At 41.1% G+C, this 18,599-nt stretch overlaps 1 protein-coding gene across 3 annotated transcripts in view; it reads left to right on the top strand.

The window, feature by feature from the left end:
- shank1 (SH3 and multiple ankyrin repeat domains 1) overlaps positions 1–18,599 on the top strand; it is an 86,420-nt gene that overhangs the window by 17,898 nt on the left and 49,923 nt on the right. For 2 of the 3 annotated variants that reach the window (XM_035180400.2, XM_035180399.2), the window contains exon 2: positions 6,754–7,311. In XM_035180400.2, the coding sequence (XP_035036291.2) occupies positions 6,805–7,311 (507 nt within the window). In that variant the 5' untranslated portion in view covers positions 6,754–6,804. Of the gene's footprint in view, positions 1–5,544; positions 5,635–6,753; positions 7,312–18,599 lie in introns of those variants that run through there. The other variant, XM_047343970.1, reaches the window with a different exon arrangement.

Consider the following 18,599-nt stretch of genomic DNA (forward strand, 5'->3'; position numbering starts at 1 on the left):
TATGATCCACAGAGGATGAATTCCAATGATTTTTCTCCAAACCATTGGCTTTATTACTATTATATTTTGATACAGATATCTACGGCGCTCACACAATAAAACGGAATCACTTTTCCCTGCAATTAAAATGTTTGTGATGAAGTTACACAACATTTGGTACCTAGACGTTCAAGGTTCCAAGACAATCTTAATCTATTTTCAGACTTGAACTCGAGAAAATGTTTTTTTCAGATAAAACAAATGCAGCAGGAATTTGTATGGGTGAGACATGTTCAAAACAACAGGCAACAACACAAAACATGTGACATATAAACAAGGATGTTACATATAAGCTCTGCTGTGGAAACCAAACATTTTTTTGTTTACAGCACATTAACACTGACAGAGGCCCTTAACGCTAAAAGCTCTCAAACCTCATTGTCTTTCCAAGTTGTCTTTCTTCATGCACATCTTCTAAGTGTATGGCTCCTCTTTTTCATCCTGAGATATTTGTATTCAGCCAGTTTTGCGCCTGTCATGTGTAGGAAACACGGCCACATGCTCACTGTGAATATTCCAGAATTTTCCTCCTGTATTCCCACTCTGATGTTTTTGCAGACATTATACTCAGGGTCTGGCAGGATAAGTTTTGGAAAAATGTCCCTATCAATTTACTCGAATCTGCATTCTTACATACATCCTCTTTGGACAATTTCAGGAAAATGTCTGGACTTCAGTTCACGTCTGAAAGCAGCTTGAATGACTCTGGTGATCCCCTGCCTCTTCCTGTACTTCTCCCAGCAGGTAGAATATTTCACTTGTGATGGAGTCACACAAAAATTTTTACAGACATCCAAATTTCCCAGAGGATCCCTTTATTTTAGTGGCTCTTATCATCCTTTCAATTCCTTCAATGCTAGTATTAGCATTTCAGAGTTAGCAGTAAAATGTTGCAATGGGTTGTTGTAGAATTTTGTATTGTCTCCCTAATGAATTATAGTACTGTAACTTCAGCACCAGAAATGTGTCTGATTTTTGGAGTTATGACCATAGAATGTATATAGAAATGGACTGTGGGCCTGAACTCCATATTCTTGAAAATGACCACTAGAGTGTGGCTGGTTGTAAAGAGCAGTCAATTTCTATATTTCTATTTCTATAAAAGTCTATGAGAAATTCATATTGTCAGTAAACGTTTTCCTGAGAAGTTTATTGTCTCAATCCCTAGTTTCAAGTTTTCTTCATTACAGCAGGATGTTCATTTTGTAAATTATAATCTCGGCAGGCGATGATACTGTGTGATTGACAGTTAGTACTGCCCAATGGGTGCAGGTTTCAGGTGTAGTTGGGTGTCCAGTGTCCTCGAGCTCAAACAAATTTCCACTTTCCGGTGCCAACATATTTTGGCAGACCTTTGTGGACACAGATGACAAATCTTACATCACACAGACTTTGTGTGCGAAATGAATTGGCCTTCAGATGTGTTTGCATTTAGTTCCCGGGCCCACTTGGCCTGATTCCAGCCTAACAGAGCCAATCGCATTGCTCTTACCTTACTGCCTCCTCCTTTGTTCCTCTTCCCTCCCCCTCCTTTCGAGCTTCCTCTATCTTTGATTACTCAGCACTAAATGCAAAAATATGGATTGCTCACTTCCATTTATTATCATATCTTGTGTAGGTGCCGCCTTCTGATTGGTCAGACAATGCTGATGTTCTCCCCCCCTTCTTTCTCCCTGTGCCCTTGTGCTCATCAATCCCCTCAGACTATTTGGTTTCCAGCCTCCTCCTCCTCCTCCTCCTCCTCCCCTGTCATCCGCTGTCTCTCTCGCGGTCTCTCACTGTCTCACAGGCTCGCTCTAATTTCATTGGTTTTCTTTCAGTCCTCCAGCACTTCTCTAAATTGTCAGAAACAGCTTTTTGTTAGAGGCCTCATTAATTCTCATTTACATTTTTAACCTTTTCCAAGGCTCTAAAAATGCAACAACTGGAGAAACTTAACAACGAGTGCCCAGTTAATTCTCATTTATGTTTGCATTAACTCAAGTGATTAAGGTTCTTTTGTTTAATGCAACTTTATACTTGGTTCTGCACTATTTGCTGCACTGCATTTATTTAATGGCTGTATTGTTACTATTTACTACTGTAGACATAAAGATTTAAATGCACAACAATGAGAACATTAAATATGGTATATGGATGTGGAGACTTTCAAATGTCCATATCTAAAACGCACATTCATGCAGTGATGATGAGGAAGTAAAAGGTTATAATAGTGATTAATCTTCCATTTGTCGCTGTGCATCAAGTGTTACAAGTCAAAGCTTCTCGTCAACATGGGTGATGCAGTCTGGATGTTGTGCCCGTTAAACTTCTACAGTTTGCTGCACACTTCTGCGCCATCGCCGCCTTTCTTCGTTACTGTGAACAGACGTTTGCCTGCTAATTGGCTTTGGAAAAGTTGGAAAGCAGAAAGCCTGCCACAGAGTCAGTGTTTGTCACAACCAGTCCTGCACTCAGTGAGTTTGTTTGTGTGAAAAGTGAGGTGTCATCGAAAGAGAGACAAGACTGACATATGATGTTCAAACAGGAACTTTCCTCATGCTGTCCGTTTCAGCCTCTGTCTGAAACACTTGGTTTTAGCTCCTGTCTGTTTGGGGCCCCATCTCGATAAAGCCCAGTCTGCTCTGATTGGCCAGCTGGCCCACTCTGTTGTGATTGGTCAACCGCTTCGTGTGTGTGTAGGAAATGTAGACCTCTGCGCTCACTTTACCTGGCTTCGTTAGCCACTAAACCTGCTTTATGCAAATATGGGGCATCGTGATCTCACATGACATCACAATGGTGCAGTGTGGTCCGTACTACTGACAAGGTGGTGCAGGAGCTTCAGTGTTTTCTCTGGAGGGGAGGAGCTCCCTTTACCACAGACTTTATGCTTTTTAAGTTTGTAGAACTTTTACATTTACAAAAAACCTGAATAGCACACTAGAGGAAAGAATCATCTTGAACTCCAGTCTAAATGACGTGCTTCAATGCAGTTTTCCCCCAAATTGCTATGTCCTGTCTTTCACCCTAACTTTCTCGTGACTCTTTTTCATTTTTTATTCTCCCATCTCTTTTCTTGGCGTACTGGACAACTGATAGTTTTAGCTCTTGCTCAGTGTCCCCCGAGGAAAGCCTTGATAGGTCTGAAGCATATTTTCTCCCTCTCAACAGAGCTCTCATTCCTTTATGTCTCCCAGTTGCCTCAGCAGACGCACACCACACAAACATTCACACACCGCCAACTGCGCCAAGTCAATTTACAATTTAAAGTGGCCTCATTATTCTTGCACTTGAAATTCATATGAAGTGAAATGAAAACAAACAGCATCGTGATACTGATTTTTTTTCTGGAATGCGTAGTTCAGTTTTGTACAGTTTTGTCTTCACGTCAGTGGTGCAAGAGACATTAAGATCCGTATGAAAGAATATGCAAAGTAACAAGTTGTTTAAAAGAAACACAGTGAAATAATAGTATCTTCTGTCTGAAATGTAGTGGAGTACAAGTATAACAGACTAACTGAACAATCATACTTAGGTATGTCAGTAACCATCTTTGTGAAAAGATGATTTAACGTGTACTTCTAATCATTTTGTTTGTTCCATGTCCCATCTACTCACATGAAAGTGGTGGGGTGAGCTTTACTTTTCAGTGTACGGACACAGCCAATTCACATAAATAAGTTACAAGTGATTTTGCAATGACTTGACAATAGTCTTTAAAATCCTTGAGTGAAATGAGAGATTTCAGTTTCCAGGTTTTCTACAGCTTGTTCTGTTTGTAGGGATTAGAGCATGTTTTACAGATAATGTTTGAATATACCATGACATGATATTGTAAGAGCTGTTTTTGTACAGACAAAGAGTGGAGGGATTGTGGTCAGTTTTGCAGTAGAGCCTTATGGTCAGTTAAGGAGGTTAACCCCACCTCTGGAAATGAGGAGTGAGGAGTTTATCCACGGTGATGAAGAGCAGTGCTCTCTGTGATACAAAAGGCTTTGAGGTGGAGGGAGAGGCTACATTTACATGAGGGTACATGGACTGCATTTATGTAGGACTCTCCTAGTGTGTAAATGCTTGTCTCACTCACATGTTCACATAAACAAGCAGTTTGAGGGTCAAACTTCGACACACTGTGCAGGAGTCAGGGAATCAAACCGGGTATCCTTGTGATCACTCAATGACCGCTGCCCCTTTAATCAAGAGCAGACAGAATGGCAGTGGACAATGTAGTGGAGGAAAGCTCGTCAGGTGAACTCAGTCCTCCTGTGAAGTTGAGCGTCGTCCCTCTCGCCATTTATTTTGTGCAGAGCTGTCCAGAGTGTAGTGGTGCTGAAAATCCCGAAACAGCAAACAAAGCCGATCGGGTGCCGCCAGGGGCTGATCTGTTATCTTGCTCAGCTCGTTACTTGAATGCAGCGCTGCGTCACTGGCGCTCTGAAGTGGCTTCACTTGGCTTCCTCAAGGGTGATGGCAAGAGCAAAAGAGTGCAGTTTATCATATGAAGAGCTGTTATCCACTCAGAGTGTCTGTGTTGCAGATGTGCAGTGATAAATAATCTGCTGCTGTGCAGACTCTGAGTTCACAGAAGTCATTGTTTGGCTTCAAGGGACTGAATTAGTAAAAACTGACATTTCATTTTATCCTGCCTCAAGAAACCGTAGTGGAAACATTTTTTTTCTGAACATGTATTTCGATTGATTTTATTTTAGTTCAGAAAACTGTTACCTTTAAATGGTTCGAGGATATTGATTCAAGACCAGTTCGCTGCAGCTTTAGCAAAGAAAGACTTCAACTCTCGGTCTTGGTAGCGGTGCCTTGAGGCAACCTTATTTTTTATAACCGACAACATGGAAGTGTTGCACATATAAAACTAGAAAGGCACTCAGTAGCTGGCATCCCTCTGCCAAGGCCCTTTAAATTCAATCAAGCTGCACCAAATTTCACACACTCATGGATATCAGTTCCTTAGACATATGTGAATTTTTTTAATGAAGATCCATTTTGAAAAACGTCTTATTACGCAATTTTAAAGAAAGGGAAAAAAAATCCTGGGTCCACACCAAAATTCAATGGGTATCCTTTCAAAAAGTTTCATTGAATTCTGTTCTGTAGTTTCTACTTAATCCAATTTACGAGGTACAAGCTGTCCTGACAAAAGACATGGAACGGATTTAAGGTCACTTGAGTACCAGTATATTTTTAAACATTTTCATGATTCATGATGTTGATTTCTTGGATAATAAAATGATATCTTTTTTTGTTTGAACTTAAATATGGTTTCCTGAGGAGACTGTGTACTCTATTGAGTGCCACTATAATATTTCCAAAGTTTTCAAAATGGAAATAGTTTATTTTCCCCTGGGGAATGAATGTGTGCAGTGTAGTTCATGTAAATCTTTTCCCTGTCACGTTTCTGCCTTGGTTCATTTTCTGTTTTTCTGTTTTGTGTACTTTTTTTTTGTTATTTCCTGTTTTATTCTGTACTCGCCATCGTCTCTTGTTTTGGAGCACTTCACTTCCTGTCTTTGTCTGCCTTCCCGCCCTTTGTGAGTATCTTAGATGTGCTTCACCTTTGTGTGTTTGAAGCTGTCGGTGTGTTTCCCTCCCTTCTCTGTGAGTTTATTTCTCAGTGTTAACTCTTTGTGTGTGTTTCACCCAGTTTAGTTTTTTTAAATTGTGTTTTTGGATACCACCAAGTTTCCTCATTCCACACCTGTGTCCCGGGCCTTGTAAGTCTGATTAGAGACTGTTTATTCAGTCACTCAGTCGAGTCCTCGTCTCTTACTTTAGTCTAACATTCCCAGAAGGTTTTAACATTTCCTGTGTAAAAGGTGTCAAACTAACTTTATCAGGGGTTTCCAAAATTTTGAACATATTGTTGCAGACGGACAGAAAGATCTGTTGTCTTCAAAAAAATCTACAGAGGAACATTTCCCCCTTTTTAAAGGCCTCAGTCATTTGCTCCTCAGAAGGTCGTCCTGACTTCTGTGTGCTCATGTGCTGTGAAGTCAGACTGTTGGGTATGTGGATGCTGTAAATATAATGTTTTGTATTTGGGATCCAGAGTGTTTAGGTAGTTCCCCCCCCCCCCCAGTATTTGCATTACAACCAAGAGCAAAGAAAAAGGATCATGTGAGACAGGCCCATGTCAATCATAAAAACGTCTGTGTTGGCTGAAAGGTCTGGTGTTAAGTGAGAGATGGACATCAAGTTCACATCAGAAGCTACTATTTAAAACTTGTGTGATTATTTCAGCATCTTGTACCAAAAGTGTTTCACGTTTCCATTTCATGTCAGACTTTCTGACTTGTATGGCGTCCACATGAATGTTCCCAGTATAGGGAACTCTTTTTTCGGATTATTATCCGACACCACATGAATGCATAATCATTGCAAATATATAACGTTGTGTAGCACTGTCCTCTGAAGTCATACGTGTCACAGTAGCGCTTTCAGTCGGAGCATATTCCAATATGGTATCACGCCATCAGCCGTAGAGCTATTTTTGAGTCAAATACTGATATGTTTCATGTGTCTGAAGGTTCAGTCATGTGCATGGAAATCATGGAAGTGTGAAAATGAAAAGCACTTTTACCTAATATACGCATGAGCTGTGTGGAGTATATGTCATCATACATGGAGGTTTGGAAGTACTGTATTTCTGCAGTTTGGCAAGAAACTTTTCTATATCTGTTTTAATCATGTCTTCTCCACCTTTCTCTCCCCATGCAGTGTCTCACTGGGAATGATGGTGTTGACACTGGTGCCCCCCTCCCTGTCGCCATGACGATGCCATTCAGCCCCCTGTCCAGCGACGAGGAGCAACAAAGAATGCTGGGAAACAATCGACATCTCTATCCAGGGGCAGAGGACGAGGAAGAGGAGGAGGAAGAAGAGGAGGAGGAAATGGAAGAGGATGAGCGCGATGAGGACGGGGAGGAGGAGGAGAATGGCGAGCTGGAGGGGGAGGAGGAAGATGACGAGGAGGAGATGGTGGAGGAGGTCAGGCGGGGAGGCCTGTCGAGGGGGGGCAGAAGTGATGGACACAGGCAGGCAGGGAAACTGGCTGCACGGCCCGGTGGGGACAGACAGATCCGGCCAGGGAACCCTGGGCACACCGCTAACCCCTATTCATCCAACCCTGGACCCACACACCAACAGCCAGCCAATCAGATACAGCAGCAGCAGCCGAGGAGGCTGAAGGAGCGCAGCACCGGCTCGGTGCCATCTGAGGACACCCACATCGCCATGATGGTGTTTCGCATTGGGATCCCAGACATTAAGCAAACGGTGAGTTCTGTCTCTGCACACACCCACAGAGAGTAACAACAAAACCCTGAAAGTTCACAAACACAAAGAGCCTCCGTCCCACCGAGCTCGTACCCCATTATTTTGACCATCTTAGCATTTCTGCTCACACATTTTTCATTATTTTCACCATTTAATCTTCTTTGTGCTTCATTTTCTTGCATCCCTGAAAAAAGCTGGTCTTTTCTACGAAGATCTGCATTTAAAATATAACTTGCCTCAACTACTGTTTTTTCTTTACATAGATGTTTGACATTTTATTCAATGCTTTATTATTTCTGGCATAAAAGCTGAAAACGGGGGAAACAGCTTCCTTGGCTCTGTCTGCAGGTAACAAAATCCACCTGCACACTAATTAACAAGTGATATCTTGTGGGTTAAAGTGGGTTATTTGATCTAATGAGTTACTTCATTTATTTACTTTTTTGTTTACCTGCCCAGGGATGACAGATGCAAATGAGCAACTCTAGAGGGATTACTTTTAATTATGTGTATGTCCCTCCAAAAATAAACAATTCAAATAAATGGAATAATATGCTGGACTATTTCTAAATAGCAAGGCTCTAGGTTTACCCCTTTATCTAACTCTTGGGTATAACATTTCATACAGTCCTTTTGATATATACAAACAGTTCATGTACACTCAGATCATTGTTTTGATAAGTGGGTGCATTAAATGAGTTGGTGGATTAGAGAGTAAAAAGCTCAGAAGAAGAGGCTTTAACCTTCACTTATGTCACAACAACAAAGCCATTATGACACCTTCAAAAGAAGCGTTTGTCCCTTCAGGTTTTCTGTAGAACACTTAAGCCTCCGCACTGACACAATATTGTGTGAGCCTTAGGAGCCTGAAGACGGATGTTAGGTGAGCGGTAGCCATGTTTGCCGTCTGTGCCCAGGGGCCTGTCCGTAGTCTCATTATCTGTCTGTGAGCGCATGACAGTATATGTTGTCAGTTTAGTCAAAACCGTTCTGTGCTCCAGAAACACTGCAAATCACAGAGGATTTGACTTATTATGTCAAATAGATTCTCAGTTTTTTTTCTCTACATCACTGGCGGAAAGCTGAGAGGAGCAGAAATACTCATCAGCAAAGTGATTGTTCTGTGAGGCCGAGGGAGACTTCCAAGGTGACCGAGGGAAACGGAGTGACGGCGAGAGACCGTGCCAAATTGCACACAAGATCACAATGAGAATATATGGGCAAGAATTAGATTTTAAAACACACAAGGAGCAAGAAAGGATTTAGAGGGAGCGAAGTTGAAGTGAGGAGAAGAGGGGGAAGTGCCGCCTCTGGCTTTGTGTTGCAATAGAGCTTTTAAAACTGGTGTGATAAAGCACGCCACGAAAAGCCCTTTTCGGAGTGACTGGTTTTAAGCGTGCTGTCCAGAATCGTGATAGAACAAGCCGCCATCGCTCTCCATTTGCGGATCTTACGAAAGCCTGCAAAGCGTGTCGAAATTGGCTGCAGAGGCTGGAGATGCAGCTGCCTCCATTTACTGAAGCCACTCTCCCACATTCCTGGCAATGATAAAAACCCTTAGAAACTCACCTCTGCTCCCCAAAACTATATTAAGAGGTTTTTCCCTTCATGCCTGTAAGAAATCTTCGCTCTAACGCTACATTTTGCCTTATTTACTATTTGCTGATCTGTGATGAGTAAAAAATTTAGCACCATGTCTGTCTCCAGCTTCCCTTCAGCTGCTCGCCTGCAGCTCGGGATCTGCTCTTTCAACACATGAACCTTGGCTCTTTTGTTGGTTTGTGAGAGTATTGGGAGCTACACAGTGGTTTTAGAAGAGAAATTCAGGCGTCACGACTTTGAGGATCAAGAAGAGCAAATTGGTTGCTTATGACAAATTTGCAGCAGAGAAGGCAGAGTAGGCAATATCCTGGGGCCTTGAGCCCCCCCCCAGAAAGGCTGATCACGTTAGTCAACAGCAACAACAATTTTGCGACAACCCGCTTGAATTCTTTGATGGACTATGTACAGCAAGTTTGTACACGCAAATACTCGTGCAGCCAAAGTGCTGACTGCTTCTTTTTCTCATCTGTGATCCACATTTAAAACACCATATGGGCTTGATAACCCCCTTCCAATGGAAATCTTTTGTTAGTTGCCAGTCGCTTGGCACATAGTTTCTCTCTTTTTTCCTGTTTGTGCTCTCCTGCTGAGCGATATGTCAAAGAGAATAATCAAGTGGCATCCCACTGAGACGTCACCCATTGGTTTGTAAGCTGCCGTTTTGAAGCTTTGAGTTTGATATTTTGTCGAGCGCCATCTTGGTTTTTTGAAACCAGACGTAAGCGTATTTGAAGGAGTTGGAGCTGAGAACTGAGAACTGAGAGCTGGAGGACGCTGCATGCCCACCCACACCTGTGACCTGCACCTGATTGGATGGTTCTAGCTGTCAATCAACAGTATATCCACACTCTAATGTATACCGAGCTTTATCGTCTATTTGACTATTGCAAACTTTTGATTGAGATCATGAACTCCTTTTGGTTAATGTTTACTGATGTTATAAATCAAGTGAGAAGTATTAATTTTCTCTTAAACGTCCATAAAGTCTTCTTTTTGCAGCCAGTGGAGTCGTCCTTTGCAGGTCATTCGAGAGAGTACAGGTTCCAGGCACTTCCACATTGGCTTCACTTTCTGAACCCGCAGTCTGCGTCTATTTTTTATAGCTGTTACTCACAGACTAGTAACTGAAGAGCGAGGAAGAACAAATAATTAAGCCCATATTAGAAAGAGGCTGCATCCAATTTGTATGTTTTGGAGCAGGACAGACAAAACCGGGAAAAGGCAGAGGAAAGGAGTGTGCGTCTTTGTTCATTGCCGCATTTGCTGAAAACGAGACTCTTTGTATTTGACAATCAGAGGGCTTCTCAGACATTTGCTGTCTCTCCTCTTTTCTCCTCTCTAATAAGTGATCGAGGCCTCTGTGATGTGCCGCTTTGATAAATCACCAGCCAGTATAAAGCCGCAAATGAAATAAATGTATTTGTATGTGGCTGTGGAAACGAATGTCCATATTTTATATTTGCCATCCCAGTGCACTATAAATGCCTCGCTCAACGCTTCTTCCTCCCTCTTGCTGCCGTGTGATTTATTATTGATCTGTGCATGGGTGTTTTCAGCAGTGTGTGTGTGTGTGTGTGTGTGTGTGTGTGTGTGTGTGGATGCACAAGTGCGCTTGATTCAGTGTTTTTAAATCCAACCATAAATAATTCACCGTTGCCTATTTATTCGAACAAATCGACGTCAAAGTTTAATTGTAGAAAGAGGCGATTGGGGTTAAAACCTCAGGAATTTCTCGGTAGTCCCATAAAACATACATGTGGCACATATGGGTGGAGAGAGAGATGGGGAAAAATAGTGACTGAGATAAATAAAGGAAGACTGAAATAGAAATGGATCAAAGAAGATGGAAGGTAGCTGAGAAAGATAAAGGTAGATGGAGGATGACAGAGTTAGAGATAGATGCAGAGGGATAAAGTAAGCAAGAAATAAATAAATATGGAAAGTGATTTAAGCACAGAAAGCCCTATGTTGTCTTTTTAAGCTTCCTGTAACTTCTCTTATACTGTATCTTTGGATCTGAGCATTGTAAATACTGCTTTTTAAAATATAAACGTCATCATTGCTTGTGTGAAAAATCCCACAAAACAGCATTTACACTGTGAAACAAAATTAATTGGAATGAATTCAAGAAATTCACCATCACCTCTTTAAAAATCAATAGTGTCTAATTCATTCTAGTCACAAAAACTATATCTTTAACACCAAAATAAAAAGGCCTTCAAAAAACGCACAAATGCACCTAATCTGAGTCCTTTAACAGGCAAGGTGTTCACACTTTTAAGTAGTTAAGTGCTGATGTTTTTGACTTGGGTGCCAATATTTATTTACTATATTCTTCTTCTCCACCAACACGGTTATGTTTCCCCCCCGTCCGTTTGTTTATTGGTTTGTGTTTTTTTTTAAACAAAGATGGGCCAGGTACCAACATTTTTATGTTTTTTAAAATTTTCCTTGATAATTTATGGATTATGATCAAAAGAATCAGCTATGTTTAGGCAAGTGATATTTCTGAGTGTGTGGAATTTGGTACAGATCCAAATAAGAATCCAGATCTAGTAAATGTAAATGTAGGTTCACTGTTGGGCCTTGATAGAAGAGAGACATTTACAGAAATGTCAAAAGACCTACCCCTCCATTAAAATGTCATTGAAATTGGTTCAGTAGTTTTTTTTTTGTAATCCTGCAGACAAATGGAAAGCAATGAAAACACTGGTGGAGGTAATTATCAGTTATGAGTCAAATTGTGCTTCTTCTTATCCCTTTTAATCTCTGATGGTTTCCTTTTTTTAAACTCTCACACTCAGACAAACATTAGCAATAGAAGCTTAAACACGCCCTTTAGACTTCCTCCCAAGATGTACTGACTCTGTACACATTGTCACATATTGCTTTTTCAAAGTCATGAGAGTTAAAACCCGACATCACTCTGGCATTTGCTCTCTCTCCGTCATCCTGCCCTGACTCAACCTCTTCAGGCCATTTTCTCCCTTCCTTCTCTTTCACACCCTGCTCTTTCAGATTAAAGTGCACTCAGATGTTCCTTTTTTTCCTTCTTTTTTCTGCTTCGTATCTCCTCAACCTCCTGATCACGGGCTCGGGTAATATCCCTTAGCTCTCCCAGTACATTAGGTCTGTTCCACGTGTCAGCTAATTCACCCTCAATAAACTCTAATTGCTCGTTAATTGCGTTGTAATGAGATGAGGGAGTGACTGTATCACGCAAATGCAAATGTTAGGAATTGAGGATGGAGGGTTTTGTCGTGACGAAAGAGCACCCACATGTGGAGAATACACACACACACACACACACACACACACACACACACACACACACACACACACACACACACACACACACACACATAAACGGGTAATTATTGTTGTTCTGTTTTAATAGACATGTTATGTAGCTCTGTGATGTGGGATTTTCATCAGTCAGTGTTGAGCATCTCTGAGATGTCGACTGATTACAGACTTGCCTTCACCAATTTACTTTGATACATCAACTTACATAATGTTTCCAGTGGGTCTCAAACATGTGGCTACATTAAATCCTGAGGCAGTAAACGGCTCCTGGTGATTAAAGCCTGAAATATATCTTTTAGTGCTGGTACCAATATTTGAAAACAAATCTGATGTCAAATCTTTGTGAATAACCACATTTTCAAGCCTCAAACACAAGCTACATAAAGGATTGATTCTAATGTTTCTGTATCTCTTGAACCAACATTCAGGCTCCTGTATGAACAATGAAATGTGTTTTTCTTGCTGTAATTATTCTTCCTTTTCATTCAAACGGTGCGAGATTCAAGATGGCAGCCCCCTGCTGCTGAATTACAAAAACAACTACCGCAGTTTTTGCATAAAATAAACTGCTTTTCTGAACTATATTCACTAGAATGGCTTGACAACATGAAAAAGGGCCAAGATGTGGATTAATTCACCTCCAAGAAAGGTCGGCAGTTCCACTTACTGGACATCAAAAGACTACTTCTGGATGCACATTCAATTTAAATGATGGGGGACTAAATCTGCAGACCTCTTATTTGGGCAGAACTGTATTAGGCTTCAGAAATCAGAGAAAATAGAATCAGGAATCAAGTGCTTTGCCTTTTTCAGTGTAACATTCTCTTTGTTTTTCCCAGGACAGAGTTTCTTTGCTGCAGCTGAACAGTAACAAGAACAGGGAAATAACAGACTGTAAAGAGGCCGTAACATTGTAAAATATAATTTGTCTGACTCAGACGACTCTTAAGAAGGGGAGACACTGAATGCAGAAAAGCAAGACAAATATTAACGTGAATTTAGAAAACAGAATAATGCATTGAAGTGTAGAGCTTTGGATTGTCACACACATTAAATTCAAGCCATAGACTGTATGTAAAGATGGCTGCCATGACAGCTCCCTTAAAGTTAAGCCAAAGCATCTTGATCACCCCCTACTGGCTGGCTGCAGTATAGGTCATAAACTCCACCTCTTCCATGTTTGTAGATGGGAGATGGACTAAAACAATGAGTCAAAGTACACATTTAATATATTTTTCTCTAAGATGGTGTCTATCATTTTAGGTAGTTCCGATCACATAAGTTCTCATCTTATCTATCTGGTGTTAATTAGTAATTTGATGCTTTAAAAATGATTGACAGCTCAGTTGGTTGTGTATCAGCACGTCCTCGAAACCAGGGCTTGTTCCCTCGATTGCTACTGTGCAGAATCTTGCTCCAAATGACGTTACTGGAGCAAAATTACAAACTTTCTATCATATCATTTCTGGACAGTGGGAGGAGATGGCGATGCGTTGTTTATATACAATCTATGTTCTTTGTGCCATTACCTTTTATTTGTGCCCTTTTTGAAGAGCTGGACTCATTTTTCTGTAACCATGACTGCTATTTTGTGTATTTTGTAATGTGGCAGTTGCTAATTCCCTCAGACCTTTATCCAGTGGTCAGTGTTAGTTAATTTCTGTTGTAACGTTTCCACAGAGCACTCAGGGAAATAGTTGTGTTGATGATTCTGCAACCACCACCCCCTCGGTGGCATTTACCTTTGCCGCTTTACAATCTCTCAGTAGAGCAGCACAAACCAACTGGGGAGATCGCTCACGAGTCGCTGTCGATGAAGACTAACTGCTGATGCACAGATCTGACAGACAGAGGGAGAGGTCTGTGGGCTCTATCAGTCCGTGGTCAGGAGGGGGTTTAGACCATTACTGCACGCAGACAAAATCTGGGCTTCAGTTGGTTGCTGTTACAGGTCAAGGAGAAGTTGAGTTGGCTTTATTTCCATCACTTCATGCTGGAGAGAGAGGGACAGATGAAGGTTCTCTGTAAAAAAAACACATTTTTGCAGCGTAAGAATTGATGTCTTATCCCATTATATGTGCTGAAGGTTAAGGCACTTCTGGCAAACCGAGCCTGTGTTGCAGAAGGCTTCTTATACAGCCCGCTGTTTGCTAACCGAGCATCACTGTTGGGATTTGCAGGTCAGATGTGCAGGAACAGGGCTGCTGCAAAAAACATCAGCTTGGAAACAGTTTGGAAGTGACTGCTGATTTACGTTTAATATGAATGTGGCAGAGATTTCATCTCTATTTCATATTTGTCCTTGTTTGTTAACAGAATGAGCAAAACAAAACGTGTAAATGAGAACAGCTTTATTGGGAATTGGACTGTATTAAAATTCTGCATATGTGAGCACAGAGAGTAGGAGGAGAGAAAAAGATTGAAAGGCTAAAACCGACACTAGTTCGAAAATTGATGCAAGCAAATATGATGCAATGATACACTTCAAATGGTGTATTGTGGTTCCATGGCGGATTTTAACTCCACAGTCTGCACATTGACCTTCCACAGTACCACCATACACTAAGGTTTGACCTTGTCATGTTAATGCTGTTGTTTCAACATTAGAATGAATCAATTACTGTAGCGACCAAATTTCAGATTAAACTATTGGGTCCTCAAAGTAATGCCAAGACCTGTATGACACTTGTATTCCCTTAAAAGACCAGAAGAGGGCGATTCCACTGGGTTTTAAATCAGTCTGTTTCTTGATTTATGACGTCAGTAAACATTTTCCTAAGAAGTTTATGGTCTCAATCTCTAGTTTTATGGCTTCTTCAATACAGCATGATGTTCATTTAGTAAATTATCGTGCCATTTACTGTATAAAGCACCATATGTATTTGTGTGTGGATACCGTGTGATTGACAGCTAGTACTGTCCAGTGGGTGCAGGTCGCAGGTGTGGGTGGGTGTGACTTCTGTTTTCAAAAAACTTGAACCAAACTTGATGCTTCACAATGGCAGTTCACAAACCAATGGGTGATGTCACGCCGGGTGGACACTTGATTTGAGTGTAGGCGTCACAGTGCAAAGTAACTAAGTGCATTCAGTCAAATACTCGGTTTCAAGTTATTTTAATTCATTATTTCCATTCTATGTTACTTTATTCATTCAGATTTAATAAATCCCATCATATAATACATTACACATATAATATATTACACGTATTTTTACTGCTTTTTATCTTGTGAGATTTTGAATTCATAACTTTAACTTACTATATTATTTCCATTTGTCCTTAAAGCATCTGCATACTGATGATTGGGCTTATTATGGTTGTGGACCTTGATCCTGCCTCTAACACTGGTGTCTAATGAAATATGTACAGGTCCATTAACTCAGCAGTGACAGTGTATCAGAAGCTGTTGAAACCATCCTCTCGCAGCAGGAGGTCAAGGCCATTTTGTTTGCAGGTTTATTATATTGTCAGACTGCACACATGGACGAGTTGGCATTTTCCTTCCAAGTGCATTAAGCAGTGTGAAACAAATGAGTTTTTTCCTCCACGGTCTTACTTGAGCTGAAGTTGTGCAAACTACGAAGTACGATCAGAAGCCCCTGAGGCAGGATTTGGCCTAGTAAACACTTTGCATGCTGAAATACAGAGACACGCATGCACGCAAGGACTCACACTCTCATATTCCAGTGCCTAGTCAGACAGGCTATGTGAACTACTCAGACTGCAAGACTCAGACACTCCACAGTGCCTCTGCAGCAGTGTAAAGGTTGCATGTCAGTGAAAGGGTGAGCCCCAAAGGTGAACAGAGGGGGTGAGATAATAGGGAGGTAAGTATGGAAGGAGAAGAGAAGGGAGGGCTGCATCAGAGAGAGAGAGAGAGAGAGAAAGACGACAGAAACAGAGAGAGAGAGAGCACAAGGCAAAGAGGGGATGACAGGGACACTTCAAAGAAATTAATTTGCTCTTTGTACAAACTGCAGTGGAGAGGAAGGGGGTGGCTGGAGTGGTTAAGAGAGGAGCGACAGAAAGAGAGTGAGGTATGGAGAGAAGTTGACTTAAATGGTGACATGGCTGGCGTGTGTGTGTGTGTGTGTGTGTCTTTGGTGGGGGGTTATTTCCCTACAGATCTCATTAAAGGCTTCTAGTCCCTGTGCGCTTGGCCTGCAGAAAAAGGACAGAGATGGAGAGAGGAAAGAGAGCGAGAGAGAGAGAGAGAGTCTTATTCCTGCATAGAAAGATGGCAGAGCTGTTGCAGAAAGATGGAGGGAGAGCAGGAAGGAGGAGGGAGAACGAAGGCAGAGATATGCAGCAGAAGATAAAGAGCAGGATGGACAGAGTGAGTGGGCGTGTGTGAGTGGGAAAGTGTGATCACGGCTTCGGGAGGCAAGACAGAATTTTTGGTCTGCATCCTAAAGAGAAACAGAAGGACTTAAGAATTTCATCTACAACTGAAAGTCAGCTGTGGCACTGACTACATTTACATACTAGTACCTAATTATGTGCACAAGTACAGTGTAAAAATACTGTATGTGAAAGTTCTCATGCAGAAAAAGCCTAATTCATTTGTATATTATCATTATTAGTGTTGCATTCATGTATAAGTGGCCTGTTACTGAATGTAACTGTTTGGCGTACTGATCTGCAAAACCTTCAATCTCGACGTTATTTCTGTAAATTATTTCGACCATTTTTCAGTAAGAATATTTGACTTCAAATCAGTTTGTTTAAAAATGTTCTGGAAGTGACGGCTTAAGCTTGAAACAAGAAATAATGAGGCAGTTTGCTGCACCAGGACCATGAAAAATGAATCTGTGTTGAGAAAACACTTGAAACAAAGCGATTTGTGTTTAAAATAGTGTTATTACGCTGTCAGATTTTTGTGTTTACATTTCCTCGAAGGAAAATAAGACTTAAAGGACTCTATTAGAAACATACAATGCATTATATTTCAAATGTATTTGCTTATGAAATGCAGTGACATAGAATCGTGACCAGAAGTGTTTCAAGGGACATTGGGGCCCCAGGCAAAAAGGACCTGGGGGGCCCAAGAGCTAACCGAACCCTTACAAAACTGTCATTGCTGTAGACTGCAATCAGCCATATTTGGGGGCCCCCTCAGCTCGGAGCCCCAGGCAATTGCCTGCTTTGCCTAGCCTGTCGGAACACGGGTATGATAACACACATACACACACACACACACACACATTGATATCTGTTCCCCATCACACAATCTTAAAAGAAAGTAATACAAAAAACATCCTGGATCCACAGCAAAATTTGATGGGTTCTTTCCTAACCCGTACTGCATCATTTCACCTGATACCCCTGAAATCTGTTCCGTTGTTCTTGTGTTATCTCGCTTAATCAGTTGTTACCATGCTCTCAGGAAAGTTAAAAAACAAAAGACGAACAGCAGTGGGTGATCCTCTCTCCCACCTCTACCTGGCTGTTATCTCGTGAATAATTTAGACAGTGTGATTTCCAGTAGCAAACTGTAAGAAGGAGAGATACTTTGGCTGAGTGTAAGTGTTAATCCTGGTTTGTCTCATTTCACTGGTGGGAAGCAAATATATTCAAGTCTAACGATGATGTACTTGAGCATTTACATTTCTCCCACTTCATCTCAGGAAATATTGTCCTTTATATTCCTCTCCATGTTTCTGACTGATAGAGCACTAAATCAAAAGTTGCATTGCTAAAGATTAAAGCAGTGGCCTCTAACCTGTAGGCTTGTTACTGCTTACAAATAGCAGTGCGTCAGATGAGCCCTTTTTGTCATGTTTCCATCAAAAGAAAGATTTCCCTTCTAGATATCTTTGATGGTTTTATTCAAATAACAGTTCCAGGCTCAAAGAAATCCCACCATCCAATACTTTGAATCAAAAGTACAGAGATAAATGAGCAGAAGAATGTTTTTCACTGATCAATGACCTCCCAGCAATTTCAAGTATGAAGGTGCTAATATTTATGTGCTTATAAGTAGGTATTTGAATGTAGTAATTGAGTATTTTTTACACTGTTACACTGCCATTTTCAAACTATCCGAGTACTACTTCTAGATCCTGGCACTAAGCGGTTTAAGTGCTTTGTGTAATTTACCCAGTGAGTAATGATCAGTCAGTCTTCTCGTAGGGACAAGCTTTAATCAAGACAGAAAAAAAACAAAAAAACATCTTGGCATTTATATCTTTATGTTCTGGCACAGAAACAATACTGTCATTGGACATTAACAGTTTGCATTCAGCCTCAACTATTCCGACACACAGCAGCTCCACTGGAGGCTAAGTTGCAAGGCTGTCTGATGTTAGAAAAAAAGCCCAGTCTCCAATCTGCACCAATGAATTCAGAACAGTACAAAACTGTGAGTAATATGAGTTGAG

This window comes from Hippoglossus stenolepis, chromosome 16 (genome assembly GCF_022539355.2).
Source record: "Hippoglossus stenolepis isolate QCI-W04-F060 chromosome 16, HSTE1.2, whole genome shotgun sequence".
In the NCBI taxonomy this organism is placed as follows: domain Eukaryota; kingdom Metazoa; phylum Chordata; class Actinopteri; order Pleuronectiformes; family Pleuronectidae; genus Hippoglossus; species Hippoglossus stenolepis.